General features: G+C 28.2%; 1 protein-coding gene across 1 annotated transcript; it reads right to left on the reverse strand.

The window, feature by feature from the left end:
* Window positions 1-3,894: 3,894 nt before the first annotated feature.
* Window positions 3,895-17,960, reverse strand: LOC135925589 (ruvB-like 1). Its single transcript, XM_065460996.1, has 10 exons — window positions 17,774-17,960; window positions 17,642-17,728; window positions 15,882-16,014; window positions 15,034-15,117; window positions 13,280-13,437; window positions 7,534-7,683; window positions 6,780-6,843; window positions 6,099-6,300; window positions 5,194-5,394; window positions 3,895-4,144 (listed from the first exon to the last, which is right to left on the reverse strand). The coding sequence occupies exons 1-10, from the start codon at window positions 17,912-17,914 to the stop codon at window positions 3,985-3,987; spliced, it is 1,380 nt and encodes a 459-aa protein (XP_065317068.1). The 5' UTR covers window positions 17,915-17,960; the 3' UTR covers window positions 3,895-3,984.
* Between the last annotated feature and the right edge of the window lie 1,478 nt (window positions 17,961-19,438).

Here is a 19,438-nt window from a genome sequence, read left to right on the forward strand (position 1 = left end):
ACTGGGTTGGGATATTTGGTCATAATAAAGAGGGTAGCGCTAGCAAGTATAATAAAAGAGGTGGTTTTCTACAAAGAGGAATGGATCAGAATACTCCCTATGTGTGCGGGCTATAGAAAGTGAAAGATGCACAAAAATAATTATGTCCAATTTATAAAGAGGAAAATTGAGAGTATTGTGTTTTAATTGTCGGAAAGAAGGGACATGTGGCGAGAGATTGTATGAGTTGGTGACTTTACGATGGTGAAGAGTGATCAATGGGAAAGGGAGTGTGGCCGAGGAAAGGGATAAGAAATATAAAATTTACTAGGGATGTTAAAAATATAAAAAAATATGATACAATAAGGGATAGCGTATGACATTTGTCCTAGAGTGTTAAAAAAATTTAATGGAAGTGTATCATTGTTATTTGATACATGAGCAGCGATTTCAGTGATGGGGTGGCCTGATGAAGCTATTAAAAGGGGGGAAATAAGAGTTCGGCAGTTTTATGGATCGGAAATGACAGTTATGTATATTTGCGCCCATTAAAAGTGATGATGAAAGTTAGATGGGAAATATTGGTGAGAAGAAAGATTGCCAGGGATTGAAACTATGTTTAATAGAGAATGGGGAGGAGAGAGGGATTGGAGATTTGTGAATTTTAGGGAAGAAATCGGAGAAAATTTTAGGGAAAAAATAGGGTGAAATTCTAAAAAGTAAATAGATATCTCTTGGCCAGATCTAAGTTAACAATGACCTCATGGGTCCATCCAAGGATGATACAGATTCCTTTGCCAGCTCTAATGGTGACCTCGTTGGCCGTTCGAGTACAATGTAGATCAATCTACAATGGCCTCGATAACGATACTCTGGTGGGAGATCAAGCATACAATGGCCTCGATAAGAATACTCTGGTGGGATATCTGTCGATATTGATACTCCGAGAGATCAATTAAAAAGGGAATCGATACAGATACTCTAGTCAAGATCAGTACCAAAACCAATATTGGTGCTCTTTTGAGAGATCAAAACTTTAATTGGTGAAGAGATACAGGTAGCCAAAATTTAGCTAAGGTTAATAAGGGTAACACCACATGATAAAGGTAAATGGAAACCACAGGAAAAGATTTTTAGAGAAACTTTAAGTCGTGGATGCCATCTAGTATATGCAGGTTTCCTTTCTATTAATGAAGGGGAAATGTAGTTTAGGAATTTATTATACCTTTTATAATGATTATATATATGGATATTTATTATATGTTTTATAAAGATTATATATATATATATTCATGATTTAATATAACCATTGTGACTTGTTAACCACCTTAACATATATAGTGAGCATCAATAATTATTAATGTAATTTCCGATTATAACTAAATTATGTGTAACGAATAAATATATATTGTATGAGAATCAAATTTATTAAAAAGAGATATTACAAAATTTATTTATTTTTAACTTTCACGACCATTACTTCAACTATTAATCATTACATTTATGTATTGAGACCAATAATAGTGAGAAAATCTCTTTTGTAATTATCAGTCTCCTCGGAGGCTTGGGTTCAAATCCCACCGCTGCCACCATGATAAGGTTAGCAGGTGTTAGTTACAACAAATGGAATTTCACCGTTATAAGATTTCGAGTTTCTTTTTAAAAAAATTTATTGCGAAAAATCTTATGGGGATAAAAAAAAATAAAATAAAATATCTAATATATAAATTATATCTAGTTCAAATGTTTATGGGAAAATTGTCTGAAATTCATAATGGTATCCATTCCAAACATAATGGATTTACATTCCCGGTAAATTCAGGGTTTATAAAAATTTTTTTAAAAAAAGGCTCTCAAAAATAACCCATTGCCGATAAAAACGCAATGCCGCTAACATATTATATATTAACCTTATAGTGCGCACAAATTGAATATTTCAACGCCGCGTTACAAAACGCGAATAATGCATTTTAAGTGCATTTGTTTAAATTGAGTACGTTCGCGTTTTATATTTTATATTATTGATATGCGTTTTAAAAACGCTGTGGAAACGTTCAATTTGTACGTACTAATACTCCATAACTGTCTAAACTCTTCAAATAATCTCTCGTTCCGATTGATTAGTTTTTTTTTAAAAAAAAGGGTGCTTTCAGGGATCGAATTACCTAGTGGCGCAAATGTCAATATCCTGGTCATACTTTACTCCAAAAATGTTTCAGGAGACCCATATTTCAGGGGCGTCGCTAGCCTTTACAATCTCAGGGGGCTCAGCTAAAAATTTATATTTTATATATTATTCTTTTTAAAATTTGTTAAATCTGAACAATTATTATGAATTTCATATTTTTTTCATTTATTATATTATGCATACAAAATAAATTGGCATATAAATAATTAAAACAATACGAGACATTTCTAAAAATAATATTTTTTAATACAAAATCTAATTTATTATCAGTATACAATATTTTCGATTGCTGATATAAAAAAAATTTGCGTCCAAAGAATTACGAGTGATAAAAAAGGTTACTTAATTCATACATGCCTCATACCAATTCTTGAAGAAGAGAATATAAACGACCAATCCAAATCATAAAACTATATAGTAGTTAGAGCTTCCTCTTAGATGATATGATAAGCTAGATAAGTAATCAAGAAAATTATTGTGATATTAAATTTCTAAAAGATTATCTTCCATTTTTAATGATATATAAACGACTAAACAGTTGACCATTATTGCATATCTAAAATATGCATTCATATGCTCTCAGCAGCTGTAGTAATAATCTTAAAATTACATACCCACACAAATAATAGATGCAGGTTAATTTGCAGTAATGGCCATGACACTCACGATGTAAGCTAGTTTCAGAATTTATTATGTTGGATAAATTGATAAAATAAAAACACTAAAAATCTTTTGAAGAAATAATTGTGCAAATATATCGAAGCCTTGAGTTATTTACACACGGCAAGGATGCCATATTAGAAATGAAACATTTTGGAACATAAAATAAGGACCAAAATGATATGATGAAACAATTAAGATTTTAACATAATTTTATCAAAGTCAATTCCTTGTGCTTCAAAGTATATTCTTTTATTTCCTTTCACGTAGTAGGACTAGGACTGCCCTTAAACCCCCTCCCTTTGATTTACTAATCAACGCCTCTTCGCCAGCTTTATCCTCCGCTATAATATTATTATTTTACCTCTTTCACCTTTTAGCTTTCACCTTTTCTGGTACTAAGCTCCTTCGGGTATCTCGCTCACATTAGGTTTCCCCTACCAGGATAGAACCCGGTACCTTTGGCTTAAAGCATACATCGTAAACACCACTAGGCCACCCCGGCGATATAATGATTTATATATATAGTTATTTATGATTAATATAATCATCGTGAATGTTAACTATAACATAAATATAGTGAGCATCAATCGTTATAATGTAATTTCCGATTATAATTGAATTGTGTCTACATGAATAAATAAATATTGTTATGAGAGAATCTAATCTCATTAAAAATAGATATACTATATCGATCCTTACTTCAAACTATTAATCATTGCATTTATGTATTGATATCAATAATAATCAGGAGAAAATACTTTTATTTTGATTTGTTTTTATATTTTAGTGGAAAAAAAAATTATTCTTTTTTTAATTATAGCACGTTATACAATATTTAAATATTTAATTGATATGTAACGATAAACTTAACAGAGACCATCATATTTAAATGTTTTCTTTTATTCAATAATATTTTGAATATAAGGTAGAAATAGTCATTGAGTCTAATTATCGCTATCCCGAATTGTCGTGTGACCTATAATCGACTTCTAGATTATATTTTAGCAATTTTTTTTGCAATGCACAACTCGAAAATTCTTTTTATTTATTATATAATAATATCAAGTTCATTCGCGATTTTACAATAGTATATGATACGAGTTAATATAAAAATATTTCACAATAATTGCCGCAAACGGGCAAGAACCAAAAAATCAGACGATAAATTTGTCCCTCTGTTGGTAAATTAATTTGGAAGATGTTTTCGCATCCAGGAACAGTTCCTTGATCTCGTCTATATCTTCGATATCGATCCCTATTTTACCTTTGCTCTTGGCCAAGATGTACGTTGGCGACAGTAATTGACAAACGTATCTTGTCAAAAAAATAAATAAAATAAAACAATGAGTTATTATTTAAATAATCTATAAAATAAAATAGTTTAGGGAAATGACAAATATTTATTTAAATTTCAAACGGTCGATTTATTTTTAAAAGCTTAATTTACTCCAAATGTGTTAGAAAAAGTTTTTAAAAAAAAGTAATTAATTTCGTTTTTTTGAGTTTCTCAAATTTGATCAATGAATTCCTGTGTCCCGGCCATAGCTGTTATAGTTATTTTTTAAATTAATTATTATAATAAATATTAACTTCATAACTTAAGAAATTTTAATTTTTAAATATAATTTCGAATGATTTCATTTTTTTTTCCAAGTTTTATTCGGACAAAAATTTTACTTTCCTTGATGAATAAAATATAAATATTTAATACTTAATCGAAAAATATTATTTAACAACCAAAATTATCATTAAAAAATTTTTTTTTCTATTTATGTAAATTTCAAAAAAAGAAAATAATTTGCCTAAAACTTTCTGAATATTCGTATTCATGGTTTATTCCAAGTTAATAAACCGGATATTCTAATTCCACTAGGAAAAGAGTTGAAAAATTAATTTTTTTATTTTGTGCAAATAAACGTCAAAAAATGCCATGCGAAAAACTAAAACTATTATGTTCAAAAATTTGTCACTGTTTTAAATATCCAACCTAGTCAAATCAAGATATCTATCTAAAAAATATTAAAGTTTGAAATAGTTGGATGATAACCGATAATGTAAGCTAAAGTTTTTAAAATAAGAATAATGTTTCCACTAATCAGCTTAAAAGCGGAATGCAAAGGATCAAATCGTGTGATGAAGTTATATATTCTAAAAAAAATAGTAATAGTAGCCTAAAAAGTAACTTCATTTAGTACGATACTTTAAAAAAAAATATTGCCAGCAATGAGCGATTTAATTTTGTTGAAAGGATCTGGATTACTTCAGCAACTTATTTAATTGATCATATTTGTAACTTAACCCAATTCTTTATACAACTTTTATTTAACTTTCGATTTATTTAAAGAGAGAAAGAAGAAAAAAACCTTAGAGTGGTACTGGTTCCTAGAAGCCCCATATAAGTCAGGGCCTCGGGCTGAGCAAAGTGGATGGATTCTATTGATGACCTGAGCCTGAGAATAGACGTGATCTCTTCGGCATCGTAAGGTAAGGTTCTGATGATGGCGAGTCTATCCAACAAGTCCCTGGGTATGCCATGGGGAGAAGTTATGTTAATGTCAGCACCCCTTGTTCATATTTTTATTTTTTAGAATTTTGCGATGGTCAATACAAGTATATTACCTTAGCCAAATTATGTAATATTAATATCTAATAAATAATCTGTAATTTAAGCAAATATTTTTGATTATATTCAAAACAAAAATATAAGAGATTTAAAAAATGATATTAAGATTAATAAAAAAAATATGGGCTAATACAGTGGCGTAGCTAGGAATTTTCCTTAGAGGGGGTCCATACATATATAATCCTGGGGGCTTCGCCCCCAGACCCCCTTCAACGGGCCTTCGGCCCTTTTGTCCGGCCTTCGGCCGGGTTTATCTTAAAAATCATAACCACATCTTCGACAATATATATAAATATTTTTTTAAATGCATGAATAATATGTTATTATAATTTAGTAGATTATTCTCAATGACTTTATAATAATATTACCCAGAATAAATTCAATAGTAAATATCCTTTCACAAACATCAAAACCAAAAAAATATAAATATTAATGTTTGATACAAAGTCACTTCCAAGTCTTTTGAACGTATAATCTAAAAAAAAATTTGCTCTGGGAGTGGTCCAAACCTGAAAACCACCCCCGTAGCTATGCCATTGGGCTAATATTAAATAGATATTTATTGCGACCTATGTTAAAGAGAAATATCGGAAGAGTTGAATTCAAATAAGTCAGAAAAATTTTGAGCGTGAAAAAAAAAAATACCTGACATGACAGACACCCCTATTCGTTGCGAATATGAGGATAGGGGGAGAAACGGTTGATTCGATAGCCCTGTGCAGGAAGGTGAAGCATTCCAGGTCCAGCATGTGGATCTCATCTATGAACAAGACGCCCGGAATTAATTCGCCAACGCCTTCGTCTATGTAACCGTTGACCTGTTTGTTAATTTCGCTTCTCAACTTTTCTTACGAAAAAAATAAATAATAAAAACGATAAAATCAAAGTAAGGGGGGGGGGGAACACCGTGTCTATTTTATTCGTTTAATTCCTCGCTGCATTTTGAATTGGGCGGATCGAACGACACAAAATGGCGGATTTTATGTCAAAAAAATATGTTGCAGTTAAAGTTAGGCTTATTTGGCAATCATTATTATGAAAAAGACTTTACTAAAATAAATGTCATTTTTACTGAATAATATTCAGAAGAAGAAAAAAATCATATGGAGGTTTCTAGTAACAGTTCCCATTAACTAATTCTAGATTTGAAAAGTGAATTTGGCAATTAAAGTGGCTTTTAAGTTTCTAAAAGAAAAAAAATATATTGGCATTTCAAAGTTTAAACCGCGAGGCTATTAAAAGAATTAAATTTGCAATAATTTAATAAAAAATGTAGGGTTTCAAAACAATTTAATATAGATGTGTATAAAAAAACAATAAATTTACCAGTGATTTCTGTCTTCTTATTGGTTGTCAATTGGCCTATCATAGACAGGATATCCTGATTTCCCTGTTTTTTTTAACATTATAATATTATGTTAGACATTATAGTTGGGTAATTTTAATAGCTAAATAATTGGCTAAATCGCCACGTCAATCTAATAAACGATGAGTGCAGAAGAAAATCCGCGAGTTTTGAGGCGTGAAATAATTCATATTGTTATAGGCAACGCGTGTAAACGCTAATCGGGCGATCCATATAGTTTTTGGCGTATAAATTAAGCGGAAAAGTCTGCGATCAAATCCTCTCCGAAAATTTAAAGGAAATTTTTTTTAACACACAACATACTGGCTATATATTTTTCGGCAAAATAAAATCTGAACTTGTTTAAATTACCTACCACTCAGAGTTGGACAGGTCCTCCGGGAAAAAAAAAATCTAGATACAGATACTTAGTATCTTAAAAAATGTCAAAAAGATACTGAGTACGAGATACAGATCTTGTAACTTAGATACAAGTATTTGTGGTACTGACCAACTCCGCTACTATTATATATTTTAATAAAAATATTGCATAGGATGGCCTGATTATGCATGTTGTGGGTAACGTACACGTTGCGTCCTTCAAGCTAAGCCTTATCATTTTCTAACAAAAGAAAGAAAACCAAGACTGAAATGAATTAAGCCAGAAGAGGATTATTTCTATACTCGTGGTTATTTCAATATCCTTTCCCTTTCTTATATTTTCTAATAAAAAACCTGAGGTCTGGCATTCGAGCAGTCCAAATCGTGCAAGGTTATGTCTTGAACGACTTCCCGTCTTTTGTGAACCTCTCCCTTGGGGATAGGAACGTATTGTTCTGATTCCATATCGAACTCTGAAGCGAAAGCGTCACTCCTACCAGTTCTCTAGTATAAAATAAAGTTGTTTTTTTTGTTTGAGTGTAGTGTTGCGTAATCGGCTAAAAACTACGCCTAAGTCTAATAAGGCTAAGCCTGAAAATCGGCTAAGCCTAATTAGGCTAAGCCTAAAAATCGGCTAAGCCTAATTAGGCTAAGCCTAAAAATCGGCTAAGCCTATTAGATTAAGCCTAAAAATCGGCTAAGCCTTATTAGGTAAGCCTAAAAATCGGCTAAGCCTAATTAGGTTAAGCCTGAAAATCGGCTAAGCCTATATAAATCTGCTAAAAATTAGTCAAAATTCTGCATCGATGCTTAGTATTAATTATTATTTATTTATTTTAGTAAAATAATTTATTTTATTTATATTTAATGTAAATATTTTATTATTATCAACAAATAAACATGATAGGATTTAATATTTTTTATTTATATTATTATATTTTCAAATGAAAATAAATATATTTATTTGATGTTATTTTAATAAAAAAAATAATATGCTGCTATATTGTAAAATTGTAATATTCTTTTTAATATAATTTATTAGTGATTTTCACAATCTTCTTTATAAATACATCTTTTATTGAGGAATTATATTGTAAATTTTATTAGATAAATAAACAATCTTTTAGGTGAAATCTTTTATAATTTTTTTATCATTTTTTTTAAATTATCTTTTTTATTAAATGAGGTGGATTTTATGAAACTTTTTTGATGATTTTATATGATCTTTTTAAGGATAATATTTTAATGTGACAATTGTCATAATCGTTATTTTATAAGTTTTTTGAATTTTTTTGAAGAAAATAGGTTAAAATAAGTATTAATAACATGTGTAAATATAAATTTAGTGAAGATGTACCAAAGAAAAGTGACAATTGTCATAATCGTTATTTTTAAAGTTTTTTGAATTTTTTTGACGACAATATGTTAAAATAAGTATTAATAACATGTTTAAATAAAAATTTAGTGAAGATGTACCATAGAAAATTGACAATTGTCATAATCGTTATTTTTAAAGTTTTTTGAAGAAAATATGTTAAAATAAGTATTAAAAACATGTTTAAATAAAAATTTAGTGAAGATGTACCATAGAAAAGTGACAATTGTCATAATCGTTATTTTATACGTTTTTTGAATTTTTTTGAAGAAAATAGGTTAAAATAAGTATTAATAACATGTGTAATTATAAATTTAGTGAAGATGTACCAATGAAAAGTGACAATTGTCATAATCGTTATTTTATAAGTTTTTTGAATTTTTTGAAGAAAATAGGTTAAAATAAGTATTAGTGTAAATATAAATTTAGTGAAGATGTACCAATGAAAAGTGACATTTGTCATAATCGTTATTTTTAAAGTTTTTTGAATTTTTTTGAAGAAAATATGTTAAAATAAGTAGTAAAAACATGTTTAAATAAAAACTTAGTGAAGATGTACCATAGAAAAGTGACAATTATCATAATCGTTATTTTATAAGTTTTTGGAATTTTTTTGAAGAAAATATGTTAAAATAAGTATTAAAAACATGTTTAAATAAAAATTTAGTGAAGATGTACCATAGAAAAGTGACAATTGTCATAATCGTTATTTTATAAGTTTTTTGAATTTTTTTGAAGAAAATATGTTAAAATAAGTATTGATAACATGTTTAAATAAAATTTAGTGAAGATGTACCATAGAAAATTGACATTGTCATAATGGTTATTTTTAAAGTTTTTTGAATTTTTTTGACGAAAATATGTTAAAATAAGTATTAATAACATGTGTAAATATAAATTTAGTGAAGACAATGAAAAGTGACAATTGTCATATTCGTTATTTTTTAAATTTTTTTGACGAAAATATGTTAAAATAAGTATTAATAACATGTGTAAATATAAATTTAGTGAAGATGTACCAATGAAAAGTGACAATTGTCATAATCGTTATTCTTAAAGTTTTTTGAATTTTTTTGACGAAAATATTTTAAAATATGTATATATAACATGTTTAAATAAAAATTTAATGAAGATGTACTCTAGATAAGCGACAATTGTCATAATCATTATTTTTCAAGTTTTTTGATTTTTGTTGACGAAAATATGTTAAAATGAGTAATAATAACATGTTTAAATAAAAATTTAGTGAAGATCTACTATAGAAAAGTGACAATTGTCATAATCGTTATTTTTAAAATTTCTTTGATGTAAATGGGTAAAAATATAGATTGTAAAATTAAAATTGCCTGAGTATATGCCATAGAAAAACATATGGTAATAATAGATTCTTCCCCAAAAACAGGAGCAAATTGGCATTTTATTACATTTGTTCATCGGGTCAGAAATTAATATGCAAAATTTATATCATAATATCTAATCCTAAGTTAGAAATTATTATTTTTTTACCAATTTTCACCAGACAATCTTGTTTAAAATTTGGGTAAACTTTTTTTTCTATTTTAAAATCAATATCGATGCAAGTTAACTATTTTCGTCAAAAAAAATCAAAAAAAATCAAAAAACTTTAAAAATAACGATTATGACAATTGTCACTTTTCTATGGTGCATCTTCACTAAATTTATATTTACACATGTTATTAATACTTATTTTAACATATTTTCGTCAAAAAAAATCAAAAAACTTTAAAAATAGCGATTATGACAATTGTCACTTTTCATTAGTACATCTTCACTAAATTTATATTTAAACATGTTATTAATACTTATTTTAACATATTTTCGTCAAAAAAATTCAAAAAACTTTAAAAATAGCGATTATGACAATTGTCAGTTTTCTATGGTACATCTTCACTAAATTTATATTTACACATGTTATTAATACTTATTTTAACATATTTTCGTCAAAAAAATTCAAAAAACTTTAAAAAAAACGATTATGACAATTGTCACTTTTCTATGGTACATCTTCACTAAATTTATATTTACACATGTTATTAATACTTATTTTAACATATTTTCGTCAAAAAAATTCAAAAAACTTTAAAAATAGCGATTATGACAATTGTCACTTTTCTATGGTACATCTTCACTAAATTTATATTTACACATGTTATTAATACTTATTTTAACATATTTTCGTCAAAAAAATTCAAAAAACTTTAAAAAAAAACGATTATGACAATTGTCACTTTTCTATGGTACATCTTCACTAAATTTATATTTACACATGTTATTAATACTTATTTTAACATATTTTCGTCAAAAAAATTCAAAAAACTTTAAAAATAGCGATTATGACAATTGTCACTTTTCATTGGTACATCTTCACTAAATTTATATTTACACATGTTATTAATACTTATTTTAACATATTTTCGTCAAAAAAATTCAAAAAACTTTAAAAATAACGATTATGACAATTGTCACTTTTCTATGGTACATCTTCACTAAATTTATATTTACACATGTTATTAATACTTATTTTAACAAATTTTCGTCAAAAAAATTCAAAAAACTTTAAAATTAACCATTATGACAATTGTCACTTTTCATTGGTACATCTTCACTAAATTTATATTTACACATGTTATTAATTCTTATTTTAACATATTTTCGTCAAAAAAATTCGAAAAACTTTAAAAATAACGATTATGACAATTGTCACTTTTCATTGGTACATCTTCACTAAATATGTATTTACACATGTTATTAATACTTATTTTAACATACTTCCTTCAAAAAAATTCAAAAAACTTATAAAAGAACGATTATGACAATTGTCACATTAAAATATTATCCTTAAAAAGATCATATAAAATAACATCAAAAAAGTTTCATAAAATCCACCTTATTTAATAATAAATAGATAATTTTAAAAAAATGATAAAAGATTTCACCTAAAAGATTGTTTATTTATCTAATAAAATTTACAATATAATTCCTCAATAAAAGATGTATTTACAAAGAAGATTGTGAAAATCACTAATAAATTATATAAAAAAATATTACATTTTTACAATATAGCAGCTTATTATTTTTTTTATTAAAAAAACATCAAATAAATAAATTTATTTTCATTTCAAAATATAATAATATAAATAAAAAATATTAAATCATATCATGTTTATTTGTTGATAATAATAAAATATTTACATTAAATATAAATAAAATAAATTATTTTACTAAAATAAATAAATAATAATTAATGCTAAGCATCGATGCAGAATTTTGACTAATTTATTTTAGCCAATTTTTAGGCTTAGCCCATTTTTAGGCTTAGCCAATTTTTAGGCTTAGCCGATTTTTAGGCTTAGCCAATTTTTAGGCTTAGCCGATTTTTAGGCTTAGCCGATTTTTAGGCTTAGCCAATTTTTAGGCTTAGCCGATTTTTAGGCTTAGCCTAATTAGGTTTAGCCGATTTTTAGGCTTAGCCTAATTAGGCTTAGCCGATTTTTAGGCTTAGCCTAATTAGGCTTAGCCGATTTTTAGGCTATACCTAATTAGGCTTAGCCGATTTTTCCACCTAAAATCTCGGCTAAGCCGTTTTTAGTCGGCTAAAATTAGCCGATTACGCAACACTATTTGAGTGTCATCAATTCAATTATGATTATAAGTGAGCCAGTTGGTAGAACGACACCCCAAATGTATCGCGATACTTTAACCCCTTTATAGTAAAGTTTTACGGTGGAGATGCTTACAACCGACAATAATTGAGGGGTAATAGAGTATTCAAATATAGTCAATTATTTGCAAAAATAAATTATATTGATAACTATAATATTATCTAAATAGGTATATGTGTATGTAGTGTTTTTTGTTAAATAGCTCGATTTCAGTTAAAACGGCAAACCCAATAACAAAACCATTGCCTGAGCACCGAAATTTAGCTAATAGATGACTAAACCTTTTGTGCCATCTATGAGCAATTAGGCTTGAGTAATTGGCGGGATAAAATATTGAGTTGGCCCGTTTTTTTTAAAAAAAATTAGCTCAAAATATGTATTTAAAACATGTTTTTTTTAAACGATTAAATAACAAAAGCAATTTATTAGAATGTATTACCATTAATTCTTTACATCACAATAGTGTATAGCAGAGACCTGCCCGGGCCAGACATTTTTTTTAAAAACCGAAACCGGGCCGGGTCGGATAAAAATTTTTTTAAAAATCCGGGCCCGGCCAGACCGTACAAATGGTACCTCTACAGGTCACCTGCATATAGTTCGTACCACAAAATCTAAGCCTTTGAATAGTCTCACTAACGCGTACTGAACATTTTTAGTACCTCTATAGATTATTTGGACGTTCAAAAATTAGGGCGGGATTAATGATTGGATTTAGGGGAGGATAAAACCTGACTTCATTTTAGACTCACGTGACTTTCACTTTAGCGCCAAGTAGAGATCCGCAAAGCCCGACCCGGGAAATTTTTTTTTTTAAATATAAAGGGCCAGCCTATAAATTTTTTTTCCACAATGCTCTAATTCATAAAAAATCAACATATGATTTTATTCATAAGATTTGATGCCTTTTATGAAAGAAAACGAATATTTAATATATCCTCTGTCTTTCCGGGGGCATATTTTTTTTTGCAAAAAAAAAATGGGGAAATCATGTGAAGTCGGGATTTTATAATTTAAAAAACAAAAAAAAAATTTTTTAAACCTTGACTATGCCACTGTTGGACTCCATGTAGATAACGTCCCCTGTTAGGATTCGCTCTTTCTGGAAACTTTCGTAAATGGATGGGTCTAGCTTTAGTTGCTTGCTGCCTTTTGCCGTCTTCAAACCGACAACCACGTGACTAATTGTTTTCCCGAACCCTTAATTTTTTTAATTATTTAATAAATTTAAATAGTGTGTGTGTGTGTTCATATTTTTAAAACTTTAAATCATTTTTCGAGCGCGTTTTTTTAAATTTTAAAATCAGATTTTGCCGCCTTTTTTACCTTTGAGTAATTTTTTATAATTTATATTTTAAAAAAATCTATTCTAGAAACTGATATATATATATTATATCAAGTTCAAAAGTTAATAACAAAATTGTCTGGAATTCGTGGAGTAGGTATCACGTGATAGATCCCACACATTTCCGGTAAAATTAAATTTTTGAAATTTGAAAAAAAAAAAAGGATTTACATTTGGAGAAATAGCACATTGCCGGGAAAAAAAATTTTGACGATCAAATCGAATTTAATAAAGATGGACGTTTAATCGATCAAATGCAATGTTCTGCTTTCATCCAAAAATCAACTAAAAATTTTCTACGCCTCCCGATAAGGCCGGGGGTATCCATATGATACCACTATACAAAAAAAATCATTAACACTCTTTTTTAGACCGCGCCCGAAAGTGGTTAACATTAAATAAAAAGATTTTGAAAATTATATTATCGTCTGCCTATCTTATTTCTTTTAATTTTCAAAATTATTTTATCGTCTGCCTATCTTATTTCTTTTAATTTTCAAAATTATTTTATCGTCTGCCTTCTTATTTCTTTAAATTTTTAAATATTCCTTTTTTTTAGGATATATATGTAAGTTATTTATATTAACATTTTTATTATATAATAATACAAAGCGAAGAATTGAAAAAAAAAACAGGTAACGAAAAAGCAAAACCTATTTGCGATTTTTTTTAAATGGTTGCTAACGCCAAACGGTAAATTTTACCAATTTGCACGAAGCCATTTTGAAAATGCGTAATTTGCGTTTAAACGCCACTATAAGGGTTGACAAACCCCTCCTTCCCCCCCCCCCACCCAAATCCCAATTTTAAGCGTTAAATTCCAAGATAACTTCAGCTACCAAACCAACTACTAAAAATTATTTCTAACCGTTTAGATTTTAAAATGTAAAAATTCTCAAAAAAAAAATTATTAAAAAATATATATTATATATCGTCGCCTGAATATTAATTGTTATAATATCCATTTTTTTTTTCCTTTAAAATAGGAGATAACAATGTTAATAAATGTAAAATAAGGGGGATTATTCTCAGTATCACGTAATATAATGAAAAGTTTATTTAGCAAAAATAACAGTGGGGATAGAACACTTATCATGATCAGCTGACGATATGTAGGATTGGGATCATGGATTCCACTAGGAACCGGAATCTCTCGTTTAAAGGGGGTAGGGGGTTTTTTATTCTTTAGATTAGGGCAGAAATATATTCCAAACTGTTGTTAGAATAACCTGCCACATGAATTTCGGACTGCTCAAAAGTATATGTGCAAAAATTGTTCAGAAAATTCATAGTTTTAGGGGTTTACTCTCTTCGTACCAGGCCAAGCTGAAATACAATTTTGATTTAAATGAAAGATTCCTATATTTCTAGTGGTATATTCCTATTCACAAAAACATGTGATATAAAAAAAACCTAAAACATAATTTTATTTTATTATAATAATTCCGAACCTCCAGATTGGTCTTCAACTTCGTAAGGGGAAATCTCCGTAACTTCTCCCTCAAAAACTTCCTTGGTTTCTTTGATTCTTATGCCTAAAATAAAAAATAAGGGAAATTTGATTACGATAATTAAAATTTGTATCGGTTATCTGTTCATTGGATCGGTTTTAAGAGAATATAAGAAAATTCCTCGTGCAGTTAAAGATAAGACAAAAAAGTTCTTTTTTTAAGCCCAAAAAATTTTACATAGGGCTTGGCCTTAAGAGAAATAGTATTGTATTGTCTTTTCTTTTAGCTTAAAAATAAAATCAGTAATTTCTCTGGTACTACACAAAGACAAATCTACTAGTTGATTTTGTTAAGCCTATCTTAATTCTTCATATAAAAATGTGCTTTATTTAAATTTCTCAAATAAAAAAAAAATTTGGATCAAGCCAAAGAAAGAAAGAGAAGGAAATAAAGAAAGAAGGAAATAAAGAAAGAAGGAAATAAAGAAAGAAGGAAATAAGGAAAGAAGGAAATAAAGAAAGAAGGAAATAAAGAAAGAAGGAAATAAAGAAAGAAGGAAATAAAGAAAGAAGGAAATAAAGAAAGAAGGAAATAAAGAAAGAAGGATATAAAGCAAGAAGGAAATAATGAAAGAAGAAATAAAGAAAGAAGGAAATAATGAAAGAAGAAATAAAGAAAGAAGGAAATAGAGAAAGAAAGAAGGAAATAGAGAAAGAAAGAAGGGAGGAAAGAAAGAAAATTTAAAATATTAGTTATCGAGTAAAAATTTATAACAAAAAAAGTGGGGGAGAGGGAAGGGTGTCATTAAAAAATTTATATTATTTATATAAAAAAAAAAATTTTTAAACCTATAGCTTTCCTAAAATTTTCCATCAGCACTTCCGTCTTTTTGACTTCGGAGGAATACACTTCGCTAGCTACCATGTGGCAAAACGGAATTTTACTACCCAATTCTTGCGCTATAGCTATGGCTAATGCGGTCTTTTATTACAAATTAAATTTATTGCATTTTTATTTTATATTGATAGATCTCTGGTCTGTTAAATTTATTAGCGATAATTTGTATTATTGCCCCATCATAATAATTAATGACAAAAAAAACTGGTAATCTAAATTAGAAGGCCCTTGTAAGTGGGTACAAATATTTCGTTAAATGCTGAAAGAGGCGTCAGAAAGGATGTCCAGGAGCCCAGAGAGGTGCCGATATACAATTGGAATATTCCTACCCGACCTTTGGAACAATACACATTGATTTGACAGGCCCCGTATCTGGAAAGTATTGGTTAATTTGCGTAGACGCCTTCACCAAATGGGTTGAAGTTGCAATTTTAAAGCACATATTAATTTGGTGAGTGTAATAAATAATCTGCGTAATTATTTCGCTAGATTTTGTTTACCTCGCTATACTGTTTCAGATAGGGGTACTGAGTTTACTGGATCTAAAACTAAAAACAACATAACATTTTAGATTGGCCCCTTATAGCTTACCCTAAAATGGTTTGAGCACTATATATGTACGATGACACGTTTCTATGTTAGGAGATGTGTGACTCCAAACCAGTTAAATTTAGTGAATGTTTTAATTACTATCAAAATACTCCAAATTTAACTACCAGTAAATCCCTTACCAAAATGATGTTTAGAAGGATGCTCAGGGTGCTGTTAGATCAATGTAAACTGTCTGCGAGAGAAAGGATTGAAGATGCAATATGAAAATAAGTGAATTTGAAGAGAAGCAAAAGGTTAGGGTAGAAAAAGAAAAGACAGTGGGATGGCATGAAGGGACAGTGATTCAGAAAAAGTGTGATATTCTATGTTGAGTCTAAGAATATTGTAAAAAAAATTGAGAAATGCTCATGTACAAGCTAAGGAAATACCCATAACAATGATGGAATATTAGGACAATGCAGAACATAATGGAAATACAACTCTTAAAAAAGTTTCAAAAACCCCACTATGTTATCAATGGTAATTGATTGATTATCGTAAATGTACCCACAATCAATATATAAATATATTATTGTAAAAGTTAAATTATCTTTTCGATCTTCTCAATTTGTTAAAATAATTATCATAAACACCACAGCTAACTATATTGAAAATTATTTATCTCTGATTGCCTAATATAGTAAAACTTAAGTAACTAAACCAGATATAATTAACTAAATTACTAAAATGCAGGTGTTAGAGTGGCCCAAAGGGTCTAGTCTGAGCCTAAAATTTTTATTTGGGGCAAGCAGAGCTTAAATAGTTTTAACAAAATTGGGCTATGCACTTGAAAAAAAAGTAATTCTAAAAATATAAATAGTAAATGATATTTTCTCTCACTGTATCTAAATAAAATGATAATATAGATTTATCTATGACAAGGACAGACTAGTGATTTTTAAATCATTTAACAGAAAAATGTGTTTAAATTTGTATTCTTTTAATTAAAAATTGTAAGATGGCCTAGGTTCAGAAGTAAAATATAAATTTTGGTGAGATGAAGAGAAGAGAAAGACCTAAATGTTAACATTTTGTGCTGGTCTTAAGTTAAAAAAAAATAAATAAATTTAGGACAAAAAAAAGAGGATCTTTAGTTGATTATCAAATTTATTTTATGTACTTTGCCTGTGCCAGGAGGGCCAGCTAGTAGTATTGCCTTTCCTGCCATTCTTTTTGATTTAATTAAATCGACAATTAATCCACATGCCTTTAAAAGTAAGGGCCATTAACATGTATCTAAATATTATTATACCTCTCTAGCCTGAGCTTGGCCTACCAAACCAGATGATGACGGTAGAGCCATACCTTTCGCATCTAAGCCAAGGCCTTTTATGTGGCTATGGCATGCTATTCTTTGAACTAATGGGATAGGCTTTACCTCTTCTATCTTCATCTTTTTTGAAATATTGTGGTACTGCACTAAATATTGACCGAATAAAATTAAAATTGATATGAGAGTTGACAGGTAATTAAATCTAATTTTTAATCCATCAATAATATTCTGATAAGATTTTTTAAAATTTTCTTTTAAAAATAGTTTCTTCTTTGAGACATTAGGCCCGACCCGGCCCTGATATTTTTTAAAAAAAATTTTACGGCCCGGCCCGGATGTAAAAATTTAAGGCCCGGCTTGGAATTTTGTAAAATTATATTCGACCTGGTATATATAAAAATTCACCTATGAGGTATTTTGCCATATTTTTCAGTGAGTATTATCGCCTATTATTTAAAAAATACATGTAAAAAGCTAATATTTTGAGAATATTATAGTAAATTTATAAAATAATAAAACTGTTATTTATAAAAATGGATATTTTGAGCATATACTATATTTTATATTGCATTTATAAAAATAAAACTAATATTTAATTTATAAAAATGGAAAATATTTTGAGAATATAATATATTGTATTTAATTTACTATTTAATTTATAAAATAAAAATAAATCGCTATTTAAAAAAATGCATATATATAATAAATAGTATTTTGAAAATATAATCTAATTGCACAATATTAATTTAATTTATTTTATAATATAAATTTTTAACAAAAGAAGATAATTGTATTATATAATATTGTAAAAAAAAATAATGAAAAATGTTGTATTAAAAACTTTCATGACCAAGGTAGATATAATAAATGCAATAAATATTTGACAGTTTGCAAAGTAAAAAACCAGCATGATTGACGAAACCCCATAATCAAGAAAGATATTAAAAATTCACAAATTATCATGAAGAAAGAGAAGCATATCTACCTTTTCAGGTTGAAAATTACTTCTTCTTTCTTCAAGAATTCTCCCACCCAGTAGTGGAAAAATTCCGCTCACAGCTTGCACTTGAAGCAGGAATTGCCAATACCCGTTTTGCCAATTTTGCTAAAATTGGAAATTCGCTTTGATGAGCCGCCCAGCACTCTAACAAATTATCCACCTTAAATGTTTCATCTATTTTTTTATTTATGTAATTATAATATTCATCATCGGGTATTGACATATTACCAGAATTACCATCGCCCCATTTGTCATAAAACGGTTCAGTTTGTTTAACAACAGTCGTAATTTGACTGGTCGATGGTATTTATTTACTTCCTGAGCCTCTTGTAATTTAATATAATCTTTTATCTAGTTTTCCGTCATCTTGCGATCTGTCCCTGACAACATACGTAATTGCTTGAATTTGGGACAGAGAAAAAGAGAAATAAAATGATACTTGTGTAAAACAAATTTTTCAATTAAAAAATGCTTTATATTAAGTAAAATCAATTTTATTTCTCCTTTTTCGCTTTGAAAGGTATTACAAACTTCAAGAAGTGATATTCCTTTATTAGATTGTTTTGGTAAAATATATTCTAAAAATTTAGATATGAATTATAAAAAAATATATTAATAATACTTGAATATTGGGGCTTATATTC

Source organism: Gordionus sp. m RMFG-2023, chromosome 2 (assembly GCF_954871325.1).
Source record: "Gordionus sp. m RMFG-2023 chromosome 2, tfGorSpeb1-WG-v2, whole genome shotgun sequence".
In the NCBI taxonomy this organism is placed as follows: Eukaryota; Metazoa; Nematomorpha; class Gordioida; order Chordodea; family Parachordodidae; genus Gordionus; species Gordionus sp. m RMFG-2023.